Raw genomic sequence first — 24311 nt, 5'->3', positions numbered from 1 at the left:
GTTCTCCCGGTTTGATTTTTTCGTGAAAAAAGTTCGTCAAAACCTATCAACATGGTATCTAATTTTGACGATCTCGACGCTAACGATGAAAATGGTTCAAGATTTGAACACACAATTTAAAAGATAAAATATTTTGAATAAGGAAACCTATGAAAGAAAGAAAAAACTTTCAGGTTGCGACAAGTGGAGTACTTGTCGCAACCTGGAAAGGAGGGAGTGACATTTGAGAAAGTGCTCCTTAATTAATGATTTCGTCCTACAAACGCATGCGTTAGTTAAGGAGCTGTGGCTTCGCTGAAGGTGCCCAGCCCTCGTCACCCAGTTTGGGCCGGCCCACTGTCGAGGTTCGCTGTTTCTAAATTTTTTCCTTTTTCTTTTTTCTATTCCTGTTTATTTGTATTTTCTTTTGTTTTTTCCATTTTATTTTTCTATGTTTAATTTATATTTTTTAGTATTATGCAAAACTTCAGTGTGTACAAAAATGTTCAATGTGTATACAAAATGTTGATCATATATTAAGAAAATGTTCATGGTATATTACAAAAAGTTCAGTGTGCATTATAAAAATGTTCATCAATTAAGAATTTGTTCAACGAAATACTATTTTTTTTCTATATATTTGGTTTTTGTTCAGCATATATTACACAAAATATTTAATGTGTATTCATGAATTTTTCAACGTACATTAAAAATGTTCAATGCGTATACGAGAATTGTTCAACGCACATTACTAAATGTTTGATATGTATTTGAAAACTGTTCATCATATATATTAATATTTTCAAAAATGCCAAAATACGAACAGACCAACTAGCGGGAGATACAGTGAACCGGATGCTACAGTACCAGTTGCTACAGCGTCGAAGTATAGAAAAATAAAAAGAAACAATGAGGTTATAGTAGGCCTGGCTTCAGCAAAGCTGGCTCCTTTTGACGCACACGTGCGTCATACAGGTAGGGCTGCAAATGAGTCCAGTTAAAGCGAGTTGAACTTGGCTCAGCTTAACTCCTATTAAAATTTGAGTGAGTCTAAATTAAGCGAAGCTTAAGGTTAAGTTGTAAAACATGACTCGTACTCAACTTGTAACAATCTCGAGTCGATCTTAAACTAGTTTCGAGCAATATGAGACAACAAAAATATATAATCTATGATGATTATTCCAACTAGATAAGACACACCACGACATAAGAAAGCAATAAAAAATATTGTTCCAATCGAAACAATGATAATATAAATTTCCAGAGTAATTTGACTTATTTTCTCACAATACAGCTGACTACGTACCATATTAAGGCCTAAATCTTTCTACACTTAATTAAGCTTCGAATGAATGATAATAAATTATAATGTTTTCATTTAATACATGGCATGATCATTTAACAGAATGACATTATGCCAAGTTATCGAGCTAAAATCGAGTGGACTAGTATTGGCTCAAGATCAACTCATTTTTCAATCGAGCTACATAAAGTGTTTGTGTTCATTTTGTTTCTTTCTGAGTCAATTTCTAGCCGCCAAAAAACGAGTTGATCTCGAGCAGCTCACCAGTCTCGAGCTTTTCTTGCAGGGTCCCATTCACAAAACCATCTACTCCATTCTCCTGCCCCTAAAAAAAAACAAATCTACTCCATTCTCCTCCCGTTCCGGCGCCGCCCCCTACCTCCGGCCCCCGTCCGACCGCCGCGCCACCACCCACCCCGCCCACTCTCTGCTAGCTCACCGACCGGCCGCCTTGCGCTGCAGTCTTCAGACCGGACCATAGGAGGAGATCGTCGCCCCCGACCCATCCTGCCTCTGCCCGGTCGGTTGAAGGCCTTCTTCAAGCCCGCCGTCCGACCACCCTCTGCCCCGTTCAAGGTCGCCTCCAACTCCCTTCCTCTGCCCCGTTCAAGGTCGCGCCCAAGTTCGCCTCTAACTCCCCTCCGCCCCCAGCTCGCCGCCGAGCTAGCTAGTGCAACGGTGATAAGTCGCTGCCGCTGTATGTATGTATGCCTTTTGTTTTTGATTTCTTTGATTCTCTATGATGATGTGCATCACACCATTGCAGTTCCTTCTACTACCATTTGATTTAGCACCATAATTCGTCTTGGTTGTTGCATGCTGTAGTACTAACAGCAGTGTATTTTCCAAAAAAGAATGAGAGTTCAACTGAATTCCTCTTCCCCACAATATATTCACAACTGATACTACTCTGTGCAATTACTGTAAATGCGTCCATGGTTCCGTTGAAATACACCAGTAGTGGATGAATGGAATCACATTTTCTCCAAAAGTGCTTGATTGTGCTGCTGTTGTTATGTTCGCTGCGAATATAGTTCTCTGAAGATTTGCGTCTGTCCGCCCTTGGTGCAGCACAATCAGAGAATGGCTTGGGGTCAGCTTGCTAGAAGACCCGCTATAGGGCTTCTGTCTCGTGCTCAGCAACTAGCTGCTCAAGGGTTTACTTCTGCGATGTTCCACATTAATCCGTTGAGCGATCATCTTCCACAAGATGGCATGTTTCATAGGAGCTTTAGCTCTGCGGTGCCTCCTTCGGAGCAAATGAACCTTATTAAGCAACTCCGAGAAAGAACGTGTGCTCCGATCAAAGATGTCAAGGCTTCGCTAGTTAGTTGCGACTGGGATATTGGTTAGTCCTTCCTTCTCATTGCCTTTATGCATAGCTTGATTGACAGATTTGTCTTCCTAACCCATTCTTTTTATTTATTTCAGAGGCTGCACAGGTGGATCTAAGGAAAAGAGGGGTGATTCTTGCTGCCAAAAAGTCATCACGGACTGCTGCCGATGGTTTGCTTGCTATGGCAGGAGATGATAAAAGAGCTGTTGTGGTTGAGCTAAACTGTGAGACCGACTTTGTGGCAAGAAATGACGTTTTCCAGTATCTGGTTGGTTTCACCCTCAGCGACATGATTTGTTGAACCGTGTTGTTGCGCTAGAGCAATTCTTTTAGATTCATATGCTCAGCATAAGTATATGGAAATTAGCAAAATAATTTTGTTACTATCTGGCATAAGAAAGCATTTCTTCATGACTTGAAAAGCATCAACTCACAATTTTTGGGAAAAAAGGATCGATGCTAAATTAAATGTTTCTCTTAATTGCAATGGTTGTCCTTTGAGGGCAGCATGTTGTTTCTATTGTTTGACCGTACACTAGTTTAGAATATCATTCTCCAGGCCCCATTTTTAGTTTTTAGTTGTGTCAACTCATCAGATTCGTTGCTAGGTTTTCAATATATTGACTGTTATCCCCTGATTTTCGAAGTCTTGCTTACTGATGTTTTTGCCGTAATTATTGTTTTTTCTTCAAGGAACTTTTGGGCATCTCTTCTCCATTTCTGACCCCTCTTGCTTGGATATGCTTAGCATGATATGTTGTGCATTTAAGCATGTGTGCATGTTGTGTATCAAACATACATAGAAATGCCAACTTCGAACTCTTGTTTAATTGTAGTCTTTAAGTTATCTGTTCATGCCATTTTATCTGCTAGGAAGTCAATAACGTTTGGTATTGTATTGGGCACATCACTGGAGTATACTTAATTAAACGCATCTCTTTTCCACATGTACAATTTTGATAACTTCCTTTTCTCTTGCAAATTTCACTTGCCATGCAGGCTTCATCCTTGGCAAAGATGGCTCTGTCAGCTCAGGATCCCGGGAAATCAGTTTTTCCTTTTAGTCCTGCATATTTGGAGGTGTGACACCTATTGTTTCTCTCTTATTCCTTTTCTGAGCAGTTCCAGTACACGACATATTGCATATATAGGACATCTACCAGCGATGGGTTTGGAGTTGATGTTTATGAACTCTGAAGTGTTGGTTTTAAAATAGATGGAATTCCATATTGACTGATATTCAATTTAACCTTGCTCTGTGATCAAATTTGTTTATAGTGTTATGTGTCGACTTAATACGATCTAAGCTTCTGGGCAAGCATCAACCATGTGAATGGAATGGGATTACTTCTGGTTTTTTTGGTTGGACTTCCAATTTTCTTCTGTTGCATTACTCAGGAACAATTAGATACCTGTTTTTCGGTTGTAGTGCCATTTAGTCCCTGGATCTCTTTGACATAGGCAGGAAATTTATCACGCTAAAATTTTAGGCGAATAATGTCCGATGATAAACTGAAGTGCCTACAATACAGCTGAACTTATCAAATGTATGCCTCCTTTTTGTCTGTTTTTTTCTTTTTCTTTGGGAAACTACTACATTTCTACCAATCTTTGCAGAGCATGGGTATTAACCTAGATCATCCTAAACTCAGTGGTGAAACAACTGTTCGGAATGCTGTTACGGAAGTTGCTGCCATGGTTGGGGAGAACGTAAAACTTAGAAGAGGTTTCATGTTGTCCACGACTGCACATGGTGTCGTTTCATCTTATCTGCATACCTGTCCTCAGCCAGGTACACAGACAGTGTTATTTTCGTTTACCAAGTTTTATCAAGATTGTATGTTTGCCGTTCTTCTACTCATCGCTTTTGACAAATGGCGTATTTGCTCGTTCACTTAATTGATGCATTTTCTTGCTTCAGATCTGGGTCGCGTTGCTGGACTGGTCACTCTAGAAGCAGAAGATAGCAGTGCTCCCCTTGACGCTCTCAAGAGAGTTGGGTCGTCTATCGCAATGCATATTGTTGCAGCAAGGCCATTATTCTTATCAAAGGAACTGGTTTCTGCTGCAGCTGTGGAAAATGAACGTGATGTGCTCCGAACTCAGGTACCTTATTCTAACATTGTCTAGAACTACTAGGATTTACAGTCATATACTCATATGTGCCCGAGTAGTTGTATGTTCATTCACCATGACACAAGAAATAGACACACACACTTATATGCTAAACATGACCAGCACAGGTCATCAGTCCATGATCTGGCTCTTACACGCCCTCCTACTATCAATACAGAAGAAACAAAAACAATTTAAAAAGTAGGGAATGACTAAGAATAAATGCTTGCAACACTGTTTGGATTAAAGTCAAGAGGAAACATGTGCATCGGAGATGAGAAAGATCATGGAATGGAAAGCAGCCTGATCATATCAAAATTGGGTGATTTCTGGATGTAGAGTAATATCAGGACGGCTGTTGGTTTCAGTTTTAGAAGTCGGTGGCATTTACACTGATTATTTCCCATTTGCTGACTAACTACTCCCTCTGTAAAGAAATATAAGAGTACATTTTGTAAAATTTCCTTTTCTGTATCTTTGTATCTTCTAGAGACATGGTCTGTATCCATCCTTAATATGAGGGTGAGCTTGTGCATGCCAACAAGTTGCGTGACAAAGGACATGGCATGCTGTTGTGTAACATGCTAGGCTGAAAGATCAGGTAAACCCCAAATGGCCATAGAGAAAATGGTGGAAGGCCGATTGAGGAAGTGTCTCGAAGAAGCTATGCTTTTGGAGCAAAAATACGTCGTTAATGACAGCACAAACATTAAGGCAAGCCAAGAAACCTTTTTCTTTGTCGATTGAATTACGGCTGCGAATTGTGATCTCTGATTGATAGCTTTTCTTGTTGGCATCATCCTTTTCAGACCCTGCTGAGCGATTTGTCAAAGGAGGTCGGTTGTAAAGTAACGATTGGCAACTTTGAAAGAATGGAAGTTGGCGAAGGAATTGAGAGGGTCTGATGTGCGTGTGTATATTTACGACTTGTTTCTTACATATCCTCCCTCGCTGCCGCTAGGGGGCGTCGCACGGCGTCGGCGGTGGCGGGGCCTCTTTTACACTCGTTGGGGGCAACAGCGGCACGGACGCTGAGCTGACGGTGGAGCGGCACGGGTCTCTTGAAAACGAGCTCGTATCTCTGCATGGCTTCAGCCTCAGCTGAGTCGATGCCCAGTTTCTGCATGATGAGCTGTTATGCCCTGGCCACGGGATTCGAAGTTGCCGTTGTCTTCGATGCAAGCCTTCCTCTCTGGCGCGGGTTGGACACAGGCGAGCGGCGGCGCCTCGCCGCTCTTGGCTTTGCCGTCGCAGGGCGTGGTAGGAGGGCCAGAGTCAGATCCATGGTGACCCACTAGCGCCGCAGGTGGGGGTGCTGACGATGTGAGCGGAGTAGGATGCTGATGTGGCGGCGGTGGGGCTGCGCGTGCCGGGTCAAAGCCCAGGGCGGAGTCGTGTCGCGGAGACGCGGAGACGGGTGGGTCGACACAGTGTGTGGTGCCTCGGAGCCGTCCGGCACCGCAGTCCATGTTGCAGCTGGAGGGAGCAGGCCCATGCGTTGTCGCCGCTCTAGATGAATCATGGGGCCGGAGGGCAAGGCACAGGTTGCTCTCGCGGAAGGCAGTGGTCCAACGTGTCCTAGACACGAAAAGGTGTGCCCTGGTTATCGTGGAAGATGCCGCGCTCGAAAATGATGTCGCCGCTAGTGTCCGTCGGAGAAGCGCGCGGTGAAGGAGTTCCTGAAGAGTGAGACGTGCGCGGTGGCGAGATCTCCAGAACTCCGCCAGGATGGCCTCCCTGACCCTGGCAGGCTACATGCCCTCGGCCGCCACAGAGACGACTAGCACCATGGCCCGCTGCTGGAGCTCCTCGTCCGCCATCTCCTGGGTGAAGTCCAGGAGGACCGTGGTGCCCAGTGTGGGCACCACGGTCCTCATCGCCGGGCAGGAAGAAGGGCTGCACCGTGCCCGCAGCAGAGGAGCAAGCCATGCTGATCGGTGGCTGCACGGGGGTGGCGCCGGGCGGCGGGAAGACTAGCCGATCACGCAGCGGAAAGCGAGGGGCAGGCTTGGGTGGTACCGGCAGCCGAGCAGGGCGGCGGCTAGGAGGGTCAAGTGGTGGCATCGGCTGTCGAGGGAGGTGCTTGGAGTGGCAGCCTTTGCGAAGGTGGCCAAAGCGGACGCAGTGGATGCAGCGCAGGCGGTTAGGGCAGGAGCCAACACGATGGGAAGCTTCAAGGCATCTAAAGCAGCGCCCGACGAGGTCATCTTTATAGGAGTAGTGGAAGTGGTGGGGGTGGTGGTCTTGGCTGGTGGGGGTGGGATCTGAACCTGGCCGTGCTTGTCGGCGACTAGCTGGTAGCCGGCTTCCGGGACCCCGACATTGATGGCCGCAGCCAGCCATTGGGTGGCATCAATGCCCGGTGCATGGGCGGCAGCCGAAGACCCGACGCTTAAAGGCGCCGCGAAAGGCGCGGCCATGCCCATCCCCTGCGCAGGAGCGGCAGCCGGAGACCCGGCGGTTAAAGGCGCCGCGGATGGTGCGTCCTCACCCAACCCCTGCATGACGGCCCGGGCATAGGATCTAGCTAGGCGGGGAAGGCGAAGGCCCATCCTCAGATCCATTGTCCGAGAGGCAGAGGCGGGCATCGGAGCATGGGGTGCCAAGCGAACGCGGGGAATCAGAGGGCGGTGAGGTGCAGCTCATCCTGGCGAGGCGCCGAAGGGCCAGCGGGCTGCGGGCGGGACGCGGCGGAGGGTGGAGAGCGGAGCGGAGCTAGGTCCTGGCTTTCTTTGTTTTGATTTCTGGTGAAATGGCTTCAAGATCCTTTTGGAGCACAATGCAGATGTGCTATTGAAATTCTTTCTTGATATGTTGTCTTTTAACTCCAAATTCTCCCTTTCGCTGGGTTTTGCTACTTTCTCCAATTGTTCCCACCTGTAAAAGTCCTTTTGGTTGGTGACTAACTGTGCCATGCCAATACTTAGGCAAGTTGGTGACTAACCGTGCCATGCAATAGTTAGGGTCACCTCCTGCAACTTGGGTCCCTTGTGACACTGAATCAAAATAGTGTGCTAGGATTACTTAGGCTAACAAAGTATGACACTCATTTTCATCATCTAACCTTCGATATGTTAGGCAAAAGAGTGGCAACCTTCATAAAACAACCAAACAGGCCCTGTCTGTAGCTGTAATGAGTGAGCCAAACCAGGCATGGTGGGACCACCGGACCAGTGACCCACACAACAACTCTGAAATATCATTGGGAGCAAAGGTACATATAAGTATGTAACTATATAATCTATACTCCTAAAAAAGAAGTATCAGCTCCTTCTGCCCATACAAATTCCATCATTCTCTTGGAATCTCATATTTTGTCATGAAAATGGAGTTCTTTATTTATTTTCCAGCCCAACAAGGCTTTTCGTATATTTGGAGCTTTAGGCATGGCATTACATAAATCTGCCGTGTCATGTGTGAAGCTATTTATTCAGGTATGGTATCCCCTGTTTATATTGCAGTAGCAGTGTAGAATTTCTACAAAACTGATGTTTGGTTTATTTATCTTTGCATCGACGATCACACAACTGTATGATTGGCTTTTCTTCTGCACTTCCATCTGATAGGGTGGAGCTAATGTGAGTGGTGCTGGTCCTTGTGATAATCCTCTGGTCACGGCTGCAGAGAAGGGCTTAACTGAAGCTATCAAGTGCTTGTTGGAAGCTGGTGCATACCCAAATGTTTTTGACACGGTAACAATGCTCTCTATCACATATTATTGTGTCTTGCTTGGCAACACATATATGGGTTATGATGTAAAATATGCCTACATGATGCTATTTCCAACAGAAAAATAAAATGCCCTTGTGCCATGTCTTTAACTTGGTCAGGTATGTATAGATGTGACATATTACCACTACATTGACACAGTATGATGGTAGTTAATCAATAATTCAATATGGTCTGCATGGATCGTCTAGAACAGTGCTTATTTCTTAATGTTGAATACTGCTTTTGTAAAGCTTTTCCTGTTCCTCAACAGTTTGGTAGATTGCCAATTGAGTTGGCTGCTGAGTATGGTACACCGGTAGACGTTGAGATTCTCTTTCCTTCCACCTCTCCTGTTTCAACTGTGGCAAATTGGAGTGTTGATGGAATCATTAGTCATGTGAAGATGGAAATCAAGCAACTTGAGGTATGTCACCTGCAAATTTTTCTTGCACATATATGGCTGTATTGTCCATGCTAACTCTCTGAACAATGTCAGGGTTAAGTCTGATGTTTAACCAAAACTTCATGTATAAAAAACCGCCCAAATTTAGTTTCCTATTCCTGACTTATTAAACGCGCTTGTGTTTTCTTCCATTTGCATCACTATCTAAGCTATGTTGCTGAAAAATCAGTTTATCTAGATGAGGCTTTATTGGAAAACTTGCTTTGCTCAAATGGTACTCTCTCCGTTTTTATTTAGTCTACATATTAGGTTTGACCGAAGTCAAACTTTGCAAAGTTTGACCAAGTTTATAGAAAAATATATAAACATTGACCATAACAAATCTATATGATGTGAAAGTACATTCAATAATGAATCTAGTGGTATTGATTTTTTATTGTATATGTTAATATTTTTGTTTATAAACTTAGTCAAAGTTTACAAAGCTTGACTTTGACCAAAGCTAATATGCGAACTAAATAAAAACGGAGGGAGTAATTGGATTAAATCTGATTTTGTTTTAAAATAACAGGTGAACCAACATTTTTTGAAATAGCTTTCTTACCTCATTCCCTGTCAGCATAGCAAGTGAGAATCGGGACTTTGAAATCATGAATTGATTAACACTGTTCCTTGTATTTGTTTATTTGATCTAAACATCTTGCTAGAGTACTTTTTATCCTTAACACACATCAGACTCAAGTCATTATGAGTTGCCAGGATGACAATTTTGTGGAAAAGAGGATGTATGAGCTGAAAGGCCAAGCGGATGAAACATTTAAGAAGCAGGATTATCTAAATGTATCGGTGCTCTACACACAGGTAGATCTTCAGACTACATTTTTTGTTACAGCCATGAAACATGTTTCTCAGTTACAGTTTATTTTATTTATCATTAACATTAATTCATCTTGGCAACATGTAAATATTGACCAGTCATCAGCATATACACCTGTTGAAAGACGAGTCAATGTGCACATCTCATCGCATTTATGGGGATAAAAAATGATGTTTAGAAAATGATGTTTAAAAAATGAGGATGGAAACACATTCATCTTTGTCTTCCATTTCATAGGGAGGAATTTCAGGTGGGAGTTGCTCTTTTGTCACAGCTTCATTTTTCGTTCCTTGTATGTATAGAACAAATGATAAACTGTTGATCTAAACAGAGCAGCATTTCTGGAATGTGGCAACAGCTATTTTTCACTGTTTTGTTTGCTGCTGCAGGCACTGAAGATGGATAACTTGGATGCCAAGTTGTTGTCAAACAGGAGCCTTTGCTGGCTTCGCATGGGTCCCCCAGGTGAATTTTCATGACGGTACATTAGGAGAGTTGAGACTGACAATTTCGTTTCTCCTTTCATATCTGCTACCATTTGATTCTGACGCTGTGCTTGCCTTCCTTAGGAGTATGACGCAGCTTATTGCTCACTGTCGCGTGCTTTAGAGTTGGACCCAGAAAACCAGGATATTGAGAAATTATTTTGGCAAGAGATCCATCTTTCATCTTGTTTTTTATTTGTCAGCAGCTGCAATTTATAGGCGCTGCCGTAATCGGTAGAGTTGGATCCTTCTTTAACATGGTGTGATCAACTAATGAGTTGGTAGATTTCGATCCTTGTTTTTAACAATGCTGTGACCAACTGATCCATGCAGGAGGCGATGGAACAGAAGTGATCATGCGGACTGCAGAGAGAAGCTGCTCACGCGTGCAGCTCCGTTTTTTCTACTCTCTTTTTTGTGTAATAAAATTCACTTATGATCAGCAAAACATGTTAGTGTCAATGTTATGCGATGCTGTTAGTTCTACCCGTTGTAGAATATTCTCAAGTCCAAATGTTTGAGAGTATATGCTTTCTTTGACTAGCCCTGAACACTAGTACTTGATTTAGCTGATGATGAATGAATCGGGTAACTATATATGCTAGAGTGCAATATTTGACAGCGGATCAATATGTTTTGCATTTCAAGGAACATATGTAGAGATCCTCCTCTCTCTTGCCATATGATATGTCGTAGTTACCATGTACATGCAAAGAACAAACAAACAGCTGATGATGAATACGTACAGTAGTATGTTGTGACGACTAGACTATGCTGGATGGTATACCAGCCGGGTTGTCAGGTGCATCAGACATGATCAGTACACTCTGCACTATCTGAAACAAGACTCAGAGCACTACACCGGTTGCCTATATATGTGATGCTCTACTGAAAAAATGTATGTAGGCACCAACAAAGAATCGACTAGGAATCGAATCTGTCCTTGTACAACACGGGTCGATCAACCCAGAGCCTGCCAGGTACCCCTGCGGCACGCCTTGGGGCGGAGAAAACCCTGTCGAGAAACGCCGCCTTGACGGCAGTCGCCTCTCGAGCAGCAACTATGGCGCGCAGTGGCAAGCAGGGCCTGCATGTGCCTTGGCACAACAAAGTAGGAGTGGAATGCGCCGGAGCCGCCATGAAGGGTGCCGATGGCCTGGCCGTCCCGGTTGAGCAACCAGCAGTGCTCCCAACCTGTGCCTCCAAGACCTCCATGTCGTACCCCGCGGGGTTCGCACTGAAGCTGATGTGCCTCGTCTCGCATTGGTGTCCTTGGAGGAAGGCGTGGATCACGTCCTTGGGCCACGCCAGCAGCAGGCACGGACGGGTCGGCTCCAGGACCTCGCTGATCACCAGGGCCGGGTGGTCCTCCAAGCACGGCTCCGTCTGCCCATCCACAATCCTCAACGGGATATCACTGGCGTCGGCCATGAGGATCAAGAGGTCCGTGGTACACTGGATGGCACATGCTTTCCCAGCTGCTCGGCCTCTTGCGATCCAGTTGAGCTCTGCATGGGAGCAGTAGACACTGATTTCGTACAGAGAGTTCACCGTCGCCGTGTCCACCGGGCGCCGGGTGGCGTGGTAGATCATCTCGATTATGTGAGCGCTCGTGTTGATGAGGATCTTTCTCCACACGCCCTGGCCGACGGTCCCGACGGCAAACCCTGTTGCATAGCTCTCGGGGGCAGCCATGGCTTCCGCAAGCTGGACTCCGATCTTGCTTTTTGCCCGCCTCGCCATGTTATTGATTATCACCCTTTGCTGGGGTCCCTTGGGTCTCATCACGACGAAGAATATCGAAGGCTTCGCTGCTAGCACCACAGGGTACCAGTCAGGGGGCGCCGCCATCGCTGCTGCCCGGGTAGACCTGCGTACACAGGAAGGAAGCAGGCAGGCAGAGCATCATAAGTACTATTACATAGGAAATGACACACGTATAGCACTTGAGCAACAACATTTATATATAGTTCATTCAAGAGAGAGAAGCTCTCGCATAAATAGGTTCAGCGCAAGGTTCAGCAATACAATGGGTAAGAAGGAAGAGATACAAGCAGACGGCTCCTGCCATGCCAACTAGTACTGCAGTAGTTCAACGTTTTGGACGAAATCAACACCAAACATTGGTTCGTCGTCTGTACCGTTTGCATCCATTGGTTCGTCGTCTGTACCGTTTGCATCCATTGGTTCGTCGTCTGTACCGTTTGCATCCATTGGTTCGTCGTCTGTAGCGTTTGCATCAGACTGATTCTGTTGAAGATTTGCATACTTGAATTCTCTGCTTTGATGGATCAGCTTGCTGCATATGAGCCTAATTAATCCTGACATGATGCATTACACCACTAGTTTCATCCATGGTTTAAAGCCTGCTGTTCGTGTTATTATGGCTGTTCAGCGGCCTCCAGACCTCGACACGGCGTACTGTATTGCATCTGTGCAGGAGGTGGTCGGAGAGGGAGACACCGAGATCAATTCTTCCGGATACAGTACAAGACCCAGCTCGTCTGCACCCAGTCGCACATGCCGGTCCAAGTTACACTGATGATACTCGTGACACTGTTCATGACAATCCTTCGAAGCCAGCTCAACCTGAAGATAAATTGGCTACTCTGAAGGCGTATCGTCGAGCCAAAGGTTTATGCTACATTTGTGGCGACCGATGGAGCATAGATCACAAGTGTAATACAACAGTTCAGTTGCATTTGGTCCATGAGATGCTGGAGTTTTGTGATCTTACTTTGCTAGATTCTGATGATAGCGATGATGATCTCATGGTATTATCCACTGAAGCACAGACAGATTCTTCTGAACCAAGTGCTATTAAACTCACTTGTCAACTGCAAGGGCATTGGATGGTATTTCTTCTTGATTCTGGTAGTTCCCATTCCTTCTCGAGCACAAGAGTGGCTGTGTCGGTGGATGGGCATTAGCCATTACGGAACACACAAAAAGTCAGGATTGCCGGGGGAGGACATCTGGAATGTACGTAACATATACCTCGCTGTTCTTGGTCAGCAGCTGGACACAAATTCTAATCAGATTTCAAAATCCTTCCGTTGAAGCACTATGATGGCATTATTGGTATGGACTGGCTGGCGGCAAGAGGCACTATGCAGATTAACTGGGAACAGAAGTGGCTTACTTTCGATCATTCGGGTCAGAGAATTTTGCTTCATGGACATCCACCTGCTGAGTTTGAGTTAACCGTGGTGGAGTTGCAGTAGTACAAGGCCAAGATTCAGTGGCAGTGCCTATAGAAATTCAGTCTATGCTTGATGAGTTTTCTGAAGTTTTCTCTGCACCAACTCAACTACCACCGCGAAGAACTTGTGATCACAAAGTTCCTTTGATCACTGGAGCTCAACCAGTCAATGTCAGGCCCTATGTTACTCTCCTGAGCTGAAAACGGAAATTGAGAAACAAATTGATGAGATGCTTCGCTCTGGAGTGATTAAGCCCAGCACCAGTCCTTTCGCTTCGCCTATCATCATGGTGCGCAAGAAGGAGGGTTCCTGGCGCCTCTGTGTCGACTACAGGCAGTTGAATTTGCTCACTATGAAGACAAAGTATCCCTTGCCTGTTATTGACGAACTGCTTGATGAACTCGTGGGTGCCTCTTGGTTTACCAAGCTGGACCTGCGCGTAGGGTATCATCAAATTCGATTAGCTCCTGGTGAGGAATTCAAATCGGCTTTCCATACCCACAATGGCCACTTTGAGTTTTCCGTCCTGGCATTTGGTCTCACGGGTGGGCCTGCTACTTTCCAATCTGCGACGAATGTTGACCTGTCACCTGTTAGTCGTCACTGTGCAGTGGTGTTCTTTGACGATATTTTGGTTTTCAGTAAAACCTTTGAGGATCATGTGCAGCATCTCCGTCAAGTACTTCAGATCTTGCAGGACAAACAGTGGAAAGTGAAAGCATCTAAATGCTCTTTTGCGCAGCGATCTGTGGCCTATCTAGGGTATGTGGTCTGAAGAAGGTGTTGCTACTGACCCACAGAAAGTTTCAGATGTTCAAACTTGGCCTGTTCCTACCACAGTGAAAGATTTGTGAGGATTTCTGGGATTATCTGGTTACTACCGCAAATTTGTGCGTCAATATGGGGTCATTAGTCAGCCACTTACTCATTTGCTCCGGAAGCAAGTACCGTTTGTCTGGACATCTGAAACCCAAAAGGCTTTTGATACACTGAAACAAGCACTTGTCAGCGCCCCTGTGTTAGCTCTTCCTGATTTCATTCTTCAGTTTGTGATTGAGACAGATGCAAGTGACTTAGGTGTGGGTGCAGTACTCATGCAGAAAGGGCTTCCGTTGGCTTATGTCAGAAAAGGCCTTGGGCCACGTACCAGAGGACTATCCACTTACGAAAAAGAGTACATGGCAATATTATTAGCAATTGAGCAGTGGCGTGCATACTTGCAACATGCTGAATTCTTGATCCTTACTGATCATTGCAGTTTGGCACATTTGGGTGATCAGCGTTTGCACACTCCTTGGCAGCAAAAAGTGTTCACTAAGTTACTTGGATTGCAATTTCAGGTTAAGTATAAGAAGGGAATTCATAACAGAGCCGCGGATGCCTTATCTCAGCGACCTGCCCCTGATAGTTGTTTGCTCACTGTCACTCAGGATCGCCCTACATGGATGTTGGATATTGTGGAGGCCTATACAGCCGATCCAGTTGCTCAAGAATTGCTCGCTTGGCTCTCTCTGTTCTGGCTGAAGATCACTATTCTTTGCGTGATGGCTTGATTCGCTACAAGGATCGTATCTGGATTCCCAAATAACATTCCTATGCGTACCAAAATCTTGGAAGCTCTTCATGACTCACCCCTCGGAGGCCACTCTGGTATTCCAGTTACATTGCGAAGAATTAAGCAGAATTTCTATTGGAAAGGGATACGGGCTTCAGTGCATCAGTATGTGCAAGAGTGCACTGTCTGTCAGCGTGCTAACTGCTAAGCCTGACAGAGCTAAATATCCTGGCCTACTGGCACCTCTGCCTGTTCCTTCACAGTATTGGCAAATGCTCACTATGGATTTTGTCGAAGGTTTGCCTCGTTCTGGCCGTTTCAATTGTGTCATGGTGGGAGTTGACAAACTATCTCGTTATGCCCATTTTATTGGTCTTTCCCATCCATTCACTGTCTCTGTGGCAGCCACAACTTTCATGGATAATGTGCATAAGCTACATGGGATGCCAGAGTCCATTGTGTCTGATCGAGATCGCGTGTTCACCAGCCACTTCTCTCACTGGAGTTAAGCTTCGTATGAGTTCTTCGCAGCACCCCCAAACAGATGAACTTCTGAACGTGTGAATCAATGTTTGGAAGGTTACTTGCGGTGTTTTACGCATGCTTGTCCTGTCAAATAGGCCCAATGGCTATCACTGGCAGAATTTTGGTATAATACCAGTTTGCATTCTGCTCTGGATGGTAAATCTCCGTTCGAGGTTCTGTATGGACATACGGCACGGCACTTTGGCAGTACTACAGCCGATGCATGTTCTGTGCCTGAAGTGGATGAATGGCTTAAAGAGAGAGCACTGACATTACGTTTGTTGCAGCAGCATTTGGAACCCATCAAGCTTCATATGAAGAACCAGGCTGATAAAAAAGAAGATCTGATCGTGTCTTTCAGGTTGGTGACCACGTGTTCCTGAAACTCCAGCCATATATACAATCTTCAGTGGCTCCGCGAGCGCATCATAAACTGTTGTTCAAGTATTATGGTTCAAGTTCTGGAGCGCATTGGCGATGTTGCCTACCGTCTCCTACTGCCTCCAGGTTCGCGCATCCATCCTGTAATCCATGTTTCCCAGTTGAAGAAAGCTTTGGGAGAACAGTATAAGGTGGAAGCCGAGCCACCTCCTGCTAGTGCTGCTCTTGCTGTTCCTGTGAAAGTATTGCAGCACCGTTTCCGACAGGAAGGCCACTCTGCTGTACCTCAAGGGCTGATACAGTGGTCAGGGCAATCTGAAGCTTTGGCGACCTGGGAGGATCTTGACGAACTAAAGTAACGGTTTCCGCGAGCAACAGCTTGGGGACAAGCTGTACTTCAAGGGAGTGAGAATTTTAGCAGCCGGTCCACCAAGTCCACTACAAGAGACGACACAAGCCAAGTCAGCGACGACTACGTCAACCCTTCGAGCTCCGTCGCTGACAGTGGACCAAGCAAGAGGATTCGGCACCCGTCCACTCGCTACGCAGGCAAGGAGTGGGCCACAGGCTCTGTTAAACAGGGAAGGAAATTGTCATTAGAGACTTGGCTAGTTGGCACGGCAGGAGTCGTCTGCTTGTATCTCTTCCTCCTCTCTCAATTCTTATCCATTGTAATTCGAATTCGAGATCCAGGAGAGGAACCATGACCACCAAATAGAGATATACTAGTGTACTGCTAACATAACAATATTTCTAAATCTATCAAGAACTGGATAGTGGGAGCTAGATATATACCTGCCAATCAACAGCATGCTTGAAGCGATTAGAAGATATTAGAAGAAAGATGATGGTTAGGATTTAACAACAAACATCAAAGTGTGTGAGATGGAATTTGCCCAAATATTTTCAACAAAATTAGACTTGGGTCACAGTATGGTACTAACTGTCATGCGGTGGGGAACGGGAAAGATGGATATAAGGTTAGGTTAAATACTTTGGGCATGGCTACGTTGTCAATCTCATACTCCCTCCATTCCTAAATATAAGTCCTTCTTAGAGATTTCAATATGAACTACATACGGAGCAAAATGATCTACACTCTAAAATATGTCTATATACATCCGTATGTAGTCCATGTTGAAATCTCTGAAAAGGACTTATATTTAGGAACGGAGAGAGTACAATAGACTTGCAGTTGTAGATACTCACAACTTTCTGGGCTGCCGTGTCCTCATGCATCGTCCTGCATATTTTACAGTGGTCAAAGTGTGCACATACATTGAGGAACGCTACACTACAGAGGGCTTGAAAAAAATCATGGTCATTTGATTCATTGCTTGGAGCCAATCGAGGGCATGCCTAGTTGCATGGCCTATCTCTGCTAGACCATGGACACTTCCACCTATGTGTGATGTCATGCCTGGTAAGCCTAGTGGGGAGGGAGGAGGGAACCACATGAAAAACCAAAAATCTCAAAAGCTTCAAAGATATCAAAGGACTAACACAAAGATAAGATGCAGTGCTAGCACAATAAGAAGACTTTTGAGAGAGAGATGGCAGCAGCAACAACGACTATGGCGGAACCATCAGCTCATGTTGCACATGACAAAGCTATGGTACACAACCTTCTATATGAATCTCTTTATTTGTCGAAACTTTTGAATTTTTCATGCTCATTGATTGTTACAAATTTGTAGCATTTGATTCCTCGCCAGAAGTTGAAGATGGCAGTAGCAAGTGCCAAAATGTTTCAACTTGGTCCTACTTCTACCAACTTCAGTACCGAGGATCGTGTGGTGTGGGAAAGCTAGTGCAAGAGAATGTGGTCTGGGGTCAAGCAAAAAGATTAAGAAGAAGCCTCTGCCCCTGCTGTTGCTAAAAGATCAAGGAGTAGAAGAACAAGACGAATAAGCAACTGCAAGCGTATCTCCTTTTCCCCCCAATGTTTGTTGATGCCAGACTTGCATGCCTGCCAGTACTTCAATTTGAAGTGTTAATTCCAGTCCAGACTACCAAGGGCTGCTTGTATGACTTGAATTTCAATGCTAGACTTGATATGGCTGCTTGATATACCTACTAATGACATAGCTGTGTCGATGCTTTCTGAGGGTTGTCGATTCCTGTGAAATACTGTATACCATTACCAATTATGGCTGGAGATATAGCTGTACCATGCTGGTTCATCTTGATTTCCATGCTGCAGACATACTGTTCAATTTCAGTTCTAAAAACCCACGTATCAGTTGAATTATGAAAGCGCACATTTCACTTCAATTCTAGAAGGGAGAAGTAACACACAACTGGACAGTATGTACAAGTTGACTGCTCTAGTATGTTCCATTATGATTTTTTACTAAGAAATATCTCATGGCCTCCAGCCATGTCTCGGAATCCAGGCTCACCATCACTTTCATATAAGTAGCCGGCTCGTTGCTTTCTAACAACAACACATCATGCACACTACACAATCTTTCCGACCTTCGTGGAATCGGTGCCGACTCCACTATGGGTTCTTGACTGACTCCCGATCGAGAAACTCTTTCTTAGGGAAACCCCGTTCCGAGCAACAAACACATTGTTCTCTTTCCGGTTGTAGAAGTTGTATCCCAAGGTTTCCCTTGGATATCCCATGAATGTGCATATGCCCGAGCTGGGTGTAAGCCTTCACAACCCCAAATCCTTAGAGAAGACAATATGGGATTCTTCCTAGTCCATATCTCATATGGTGTCTTATCTGAATGTGATGGTATTCTATTAAGTGTGAAGCTGCAGTTTCTAGAGCATATCCCGAAAATGAGAAGGCCAAATCCGACTGCTCATCATCGACCGAACCATGTCGAGCAAGGTCCGATTCCTCCGTTCCGACACGCTGTTTCTCTACGGCGTACCCAGAGGTGTGAGTTGTGGAATAATTCCTCCGCTCTTCGGATGATCATCAAACTCTTGGCTCATACATGTGCCTTATCGATCTGATCGTAGAAGCTTTATAGTCTTGCCGAGCTGATTTTCAACCTCGTACTAAAGCCCTTTGAACTTTTCAAAAGTTTTCAACTTGTGCCTCATCAAGTAGGTATATCCATATCTTCTCAAGTCACCGGTAAAAGTCACGAAGTAGTGATAGCCACCTCTTGCCGATGTGCTCATTGAACCACACGCGTCGCTGTGTACCGGTTCCAATAGCTCAGGCGCCCTCTCGCAACTCTCTGCAAAAGGGGACTTAGTCATCTTGCCCAGCAGATATGATTTGCATGTCTTGAACGACTTGAAGTCAGACGAATTTGGGAGTCCATCATCATGGAGCTTCTTCATGTGTTTCAGACTAATGTGTCCAAGCCGGAAATGCCAGAAGTAGTTCGGATTTATCGCATTAGGCTTATACCTCTTGACATTTATGTTATAGACCGATTCTATTTCCAGATTCAAAATAAAGGGCCCCTTCACAATGATGCATAGCCATGGAACATTCCTTTCAAAAATATCGAACAACCATTGTCCTTTATACCAAATTCATATCCATGTCTCATTAAGCATGAGGCATAAATAATGTTACGACTAAGTGCTGGAATATAATAGCAATTAGCTAATTCCAAAATGAATTTGGAAGGAAGTTGAAGTGCCAACCTCCAACACACACTAGTGCATAACCGGGTTTTAGCACCGGTTCGTAAGGGCCTTTAGTGCCGGTTAACAAGCACTAAAGGGTGGGAACTAAAAGTCCCCCCTTTAGTACCAGTTCAGCACGAGCCGCCACTAAAGGGCCACCAGCAGATGGCACGAGCCAGGGCCGGGGGCGGGGAGACCTTTAGTACCGGTTTGTAACACCAACCGGTACTAAAGGTTGGGGGTTTTGGTTTTATTTTTTATTTTTCCTTTAATTTTGTGTGTTCCATTTAATTTAGAGATTGTTTTTACATTATAACGAGTTGTCAAATCACTAGGTGATAGTACCGCGGATTATTTTGAAGTGGATATGGATCGTCCTAATAAGTGATCAAGTAATATGGATATGGCATATTACTTGATCACTTAGCTAGGATCCAGCATATCCAGTTGAAACTAATCTGCGGTTTCTTTCATAAATGATATAATAATTCATCATCATCATCATATTAATATAAAAACTAGCATAGCATCAGCAAGAAGCCATGTTCATGAAGCTAAGCATGGCAATAGCAAGTTCATAGCATGCATGGATCACTAACAACAACCATGGCAAAATTGAATAACATGTAAACAATCTGCCAGGAACATTTTATATCAAAAGTAGAGCAAGATTAAGACATGCTAGAGCACTCTATAAATGCAAATAGAGGCATGGATGGATAGAGCATAACCATATGTCCAAAACATCCTTACTGAACATACTCAAAAGAGGCATGGATCTCACTGTAGCAACATGAATACATGGCATGAAAATAACAGCAGAACAAAGACTTAGTAAAATCTTGCATCATATCATCACGAACAACACTAGCTAGCTAATAATCATCATAGTCGTCATTACGACCAATATAAGTGATCAAGTAAAGATCGATATCATTGAGTTCAACATGCATGGTCATGAGATTATAAAGCGTTCATAAGACCACAAAAGCAAATCACTTTGAGATTAGGTTCAGAACGAAGAACACGGACATGAGAGGACAAGTACTAAGAGCATGAACTAGCTAATCACTCGTGTTGCTCTCTCTCTCTCTCTCTCAGGTAAAATAGCATAGAACATGTGTAGCTCTCCTGGTTCATCATATTGAAGCATGCAGATGAACTTGTCTCCCAATCGTGGGCTGCGCTTCTCATTGCTGCCCCCTAGTACTTCTCTGCGATCCTTCACAATTTTTCTCCAGTCTTTCACTATTAAGCATTCCTCGGTTTTAGAAATCCTAAATGCACTCATGTGCAATGTAGGATGTCTTGGCCGTAAGCTAACCATTGACATGCGACCTTTAGTACCGATCCACTGAGACACAACTATCATCGAGAGTCCCTGTTGAAGAACATCGTATAGTATAACATACTTAGCAATGAATTTAGCTTGAAAAATAATGTATACAAAAGATGCACAGAGGACAAATAGTAAAAATCTTACCATCTTGCCTAAATAAATGTGACGTAGTTCAATACGAACACTATTGGTCGCACGTTTTGAGTACTAAGATTTTCAAATTCAGGAAAATAATTTCTCTTGACAACATCAAGATCTTCAAGCCATGAAAAATAATGACTTATATCCTCGTAGTTTAGTTCAGCCCCGGGACAATGGACGACCATGTCTACCAAGCGCCAGACATGTTTGCTTGAATGGAAATAAGCTGTCAATAGAAATTAGTTGTCAACTATTTTTGAATAAACAATATCAAAGACATAAATATGGTTGAGAAACTCACATAATGGTAGAACTGGAGGCGTTTGCACATCGACCCAAATGTCTCTATTACCTTCAATATCATCTTCCGGACGAATATCAAAGGTGATAACCACATGAGGCTCAAATGCATAAGCCTTGCATAGTGCTTGCCAAGTTTTGCATTCAAAATAGGTGTAGGTGTCTGCATTGTTTAATTTGACGTCAAAGGTATAACCATGGTCAGTCTTCAAGTAAACTCTCTTTACCTCCATAATTTTGTTAGGACTGAAACCTATCTTATCCAAGTCAAAAATTCTTGCGTGGCAGGGGATACGCTAGCAGAATAGTGAAAAATTAAAATTATAAGTTGAAGCAAATGAAGCATAAGTCATACTTAATTACGAAAAAAGACTTATCGTTGTGACTTATTGTATCCACTTCGAAGGTCTCATCCAGCTTGATGCTGAAGCGCCTATCATCAACTAGGAAATTTCTGTCGCACATGTCACGCTCGTCTTTGCAGTATTCGCACATAACGAAATCGTTTTCGTCGTCAGACGACATTTCCTATGTTCATAGTTGAAAGATTACTTGATAAACACTTACTAGTTCTATTAATTCAACTAATTCAACTAGCTAGTTCTATTAATTCAACTAATTCAACTAAGCACTTACTAAAAATAAACTAGTTCTATTAATTTTCTTACTAAAAATAATCATATACCTAAATTTTAATTAGATGATCAAATCTCATATACCTAAATTTAATATATCTAATTCATCTAATGTTAATATATCTAATTCATCTATAACTAAAAGTATAAAAAACTAACTCATCTAACATTAATATCTAGCTAATTCATATAATTCATCTAACATATGACAATCTAAGATATATTTATACCTAATTCGTCTAACATTTGACATTAATATCTAACATTTCTATATATAATCATCTAACAATTAACATTAATCTAACATTTATATAAACTAAAACTATAAAAAACTGAAAACAGAAAAAATCATTAAGAAAAATATGTCTCTGTTTGGGTGCGTGTGTGTGTGTGAGGCCGGCGGCCGGCAGGGCCGGGGTGCTGTCGATCTTACAGTGGGGCAACGGCCGGCGATGCGAGGCGACAGGGGGCGGCGACGTACGGCCGGGGACGGGGGCCCGGGGAGGGGGGGGGGGGCGCTGGCGCGCGCGACCGAAGTACGACGGGGAAGGCGCGCGCGGCGACGAGGGCGGGACGGGCGCGCGTGACGGGGGCGTTGTCGTCGACGGGGACGGGGACGGGGACGGGTGCGCGCGACGGGGACAGGCCGGCGCGAAGAAGAAGAAGAAACTAACTGAAATTTTCGTAAGTGTTGTATATATAGGAGAGATTTTTAGTACCGGTTGGAGCCACCAACCGATACTTAAGGTCAAATTTGGCAGGCCGAGCGGCGGGAAGCGAACCCTCTTTAGTACCGGGTGATGGCTCCACCCGGTACTAAAGACCCGCCCTTTATTACCCGTTGGAGCCACAAACCGGTACTAAAGAGGGTGCGCTCCCATCCCGCGGTGCACAAAGTTTAGTCCCACCTCGCCGAGCGATGGGCAGCCGCACTGATTTATAAACCCAGCTGCGGCTGCTCCTTCGAGCTCCTCTCTAAAGCAGGCTTCTGGGCCTAACTTTACCGCGCTGCCCTGTTAGCCCGCTGGACCTTATGGGCCTGCATAACCACGCCCAAGGCCGAGTAGGCCCACTGGGCAGCGCGCAAATATTTTTTATATAGTTTTTTCTTTTCTACTTTATTTATTTTCTTTTATTTATTTTTGAGTAGGTTTTTTTGCTGTATTTGTAGTTTGTTTGTGAATATTTTGCTTTAGGTACAAAAAATTTGAATAGTTTAAATTTGAATTATTTGAAATTTGTGTGAATCACTAGTTTGTGAATAACTTAACTTTAAAAATAGATTTTTCAGTGATTCTTTTTTCTTATGTTTAATATTAGTGTGTTTTATCATTATATTCAAATTGGTAATACGTCTCGAGTTGTAATAAGTTACTAAAATTTTGAAGTGCCGGTGTAACAGATGAGATTTCGTCCGAAACCCTGATACTTCGAAAGAGATTGTCCAGTTTGTACACGAAGTGCATCCAGTTTTTGCCATAACCCTCTCTACTTTTTTGCACATGCTATGTGGGGGTGAAATGATGATACTATGCCAAGTTTCAACCTTTTCAGAGTTCATTTTGTAGTGCTTTTCAATTTCACGGTTATTTAGCTCTCTCAACAAATCAGTAAATGAATGAAAAATAGCAAATTATGTCAGAAAGGGTTGAAAGTTGATAACGTGGCTTTGAATGGTGCATATTGAACGCAAAAAAGTCCGGAGTTGTAATAAGTTATTAAATTTTTGAAGTGCCGGTGTAATAGATGAGTTTTCGTCCGAAACCCTAATACTTCGAAAGAGATTCTCCAGTTTGTACATGAAGTGCATCGAGTTTTTGCCGTAACCCTCTCTACTTTTTTGCACATGCTATGTGGGTGAAATGATGATACCATGCCAAGTTTCAACCTTTTCAGAGTTCATTTTGTAATACTTTTCAATTTCACAGTCATTTAGCTCTCTAAACAAATCAGTAAATGAATGAAAAATAGCAAATTATGTCAGAAATGGTTGAAAGTTGATGACGTGGCTTTGAATGGTGCATACTGAACTCAAAAAAAGTCCGGAGTTGTAATAAGTTATTAAAATTTTGAAGTGCTGGTGTAACAGATGAGTGTTCGTCCGAAACCTTGATACTTCGAAAGAGATTGTCCAGTTTGTACACGAAGTGCATCCAGTTTTTTGCCGTAACCCTCTCTACTTTTTTGCACATGCTATATGGGTGAGATGATGATACCATGCCAAGTTTCAACCTTTTCAGAGTTCATTTTGTAGTGCTTTTCAATTTCACGGTCATTTAGCTCCCTAAACAAATCAGTAAATGAATAAAAATAGCAAATTATGTCAGAAAGGGTTGAAAGTTGATGACGTGGCTTTAATGGTGCATACTGAACGCAAAAAAGTCCGAAGTTGTAATAAGTTATTAAAAATAAAAGAGAGG

At 43.8% G+C, this 24311-nt stretch overlaps 1 protein-coding gene and 1 long non-coding RNA gene across 10 annotated transcripts; both read left to right on the top strand.

The window, feature by feature from the left end:
* The first annotated feature begins 1607 nt into the window (after positions 1-1607).
* LOC125506873 (elongation factor Ts, mitochondrial-like) lies at positions 1608-10839 on the top strand. 9 transcript variants are annotated; one of them, XR_015603768.1, is made up of 13 exons: positions 1608-1983; positions 2354-2630; positions 2714-2886; positions 3618-3698; positions 4236-4410; positions 4540-4724; positions 8084-8167; positions 8300-8425; positions 8716-8868; positions 9607-9708; positions 9823-9974; positions 10114-10189; positions 10294-10839. XR_015603768.1 is itself a non-coding variant. In XM_087525307.1 (12 exons), the coding sequence occupies exons 2-12, from the start codon at positions 2366-2368 to the stop codon at positions 10299-10301; spliced, it is 1428 nt and encodes a 475-aa protein (XP_087381433.1). In that variant the 5' UTR covers positions 1609-1858; positions 2354-2365; the 3' UTR covers positions 10302-10839. The 9 variants fall into 9 exon arrangements, 6 of the variants coding, with proteins under 6 accessions (XP_087381433.1, XP_087381432.1, XP_087381431.1 ...); XR_015603767.1 differs by lacking the exon at positions 9823-9974 and having other exon boundaries at positions 1609-1983; positions 10294-10373; positions 10543-10839; XR_015603766.1 differs by lacking the exon at positions 9823-9974 and having other exon boundaries at positions 1609-1983; positions 10294-10443; positions 10543-10839.
* Positions 10840-12406: 1567 nt separating this feature from the next.
* On the top strand, positions 12407-17983 carry LOC125506606 (uncharacterized). Its single transcript, XR_015603769.1, has 3 exons — positions 12407-16853; positions 17132-17489; positions 17571-17983. It is a non-coding gene; the product is annotated as an uncharacterized LOC125506606 (long non-coding RNA).
* Positions 17984-24311: the final 6328 nt, after the last annotated feature.

This window comes from Triticum urartu, chromosome 5A (genome assembly GCF_056163025.1).
Source record: "Triticum urartu cultivar PI428250 chromosome 5A, HENAU_Tu73, whole genome shotgun sequence".
Classification (NCBI taxonomy): domain Eukaryota; kingdom Viridiplantae; phylum Streptophyta; class Magnoliopsida; order Poales; family Poaceae; genus Triticum; species Triticum urartu.
The sequence above is the reverse complement of the archived record's forward strand: the minus strand, read 5'-3'. Positions and strand labels throughout refer to the sequence as shown.

Bases quoted from the DNA above. Each gene is read 5' to 3' on its own strand.
- LOC125506873 (XM_087525307.1), top strand. From the start codon at position 2,366: ATGGCTTGGGGTCAGCTTGCTAGAAGACCCGCTATAGGGCTTCTGTCT. The intron at 8,426-8,715 runs GTAACAATGCTC...GTTCCTCAACAG, and splicing joins ACCCAAATGTTTTTGACACG to TTTGGTAGATTGCCAATTGA. The intron at 8,869-9,606 runs GTATGTCACCTG...ATGAGTTGCCAG, and splicing joins TGGAAATCAAGCAACTTGAG to GATGACAATTTTGTGGAAAA.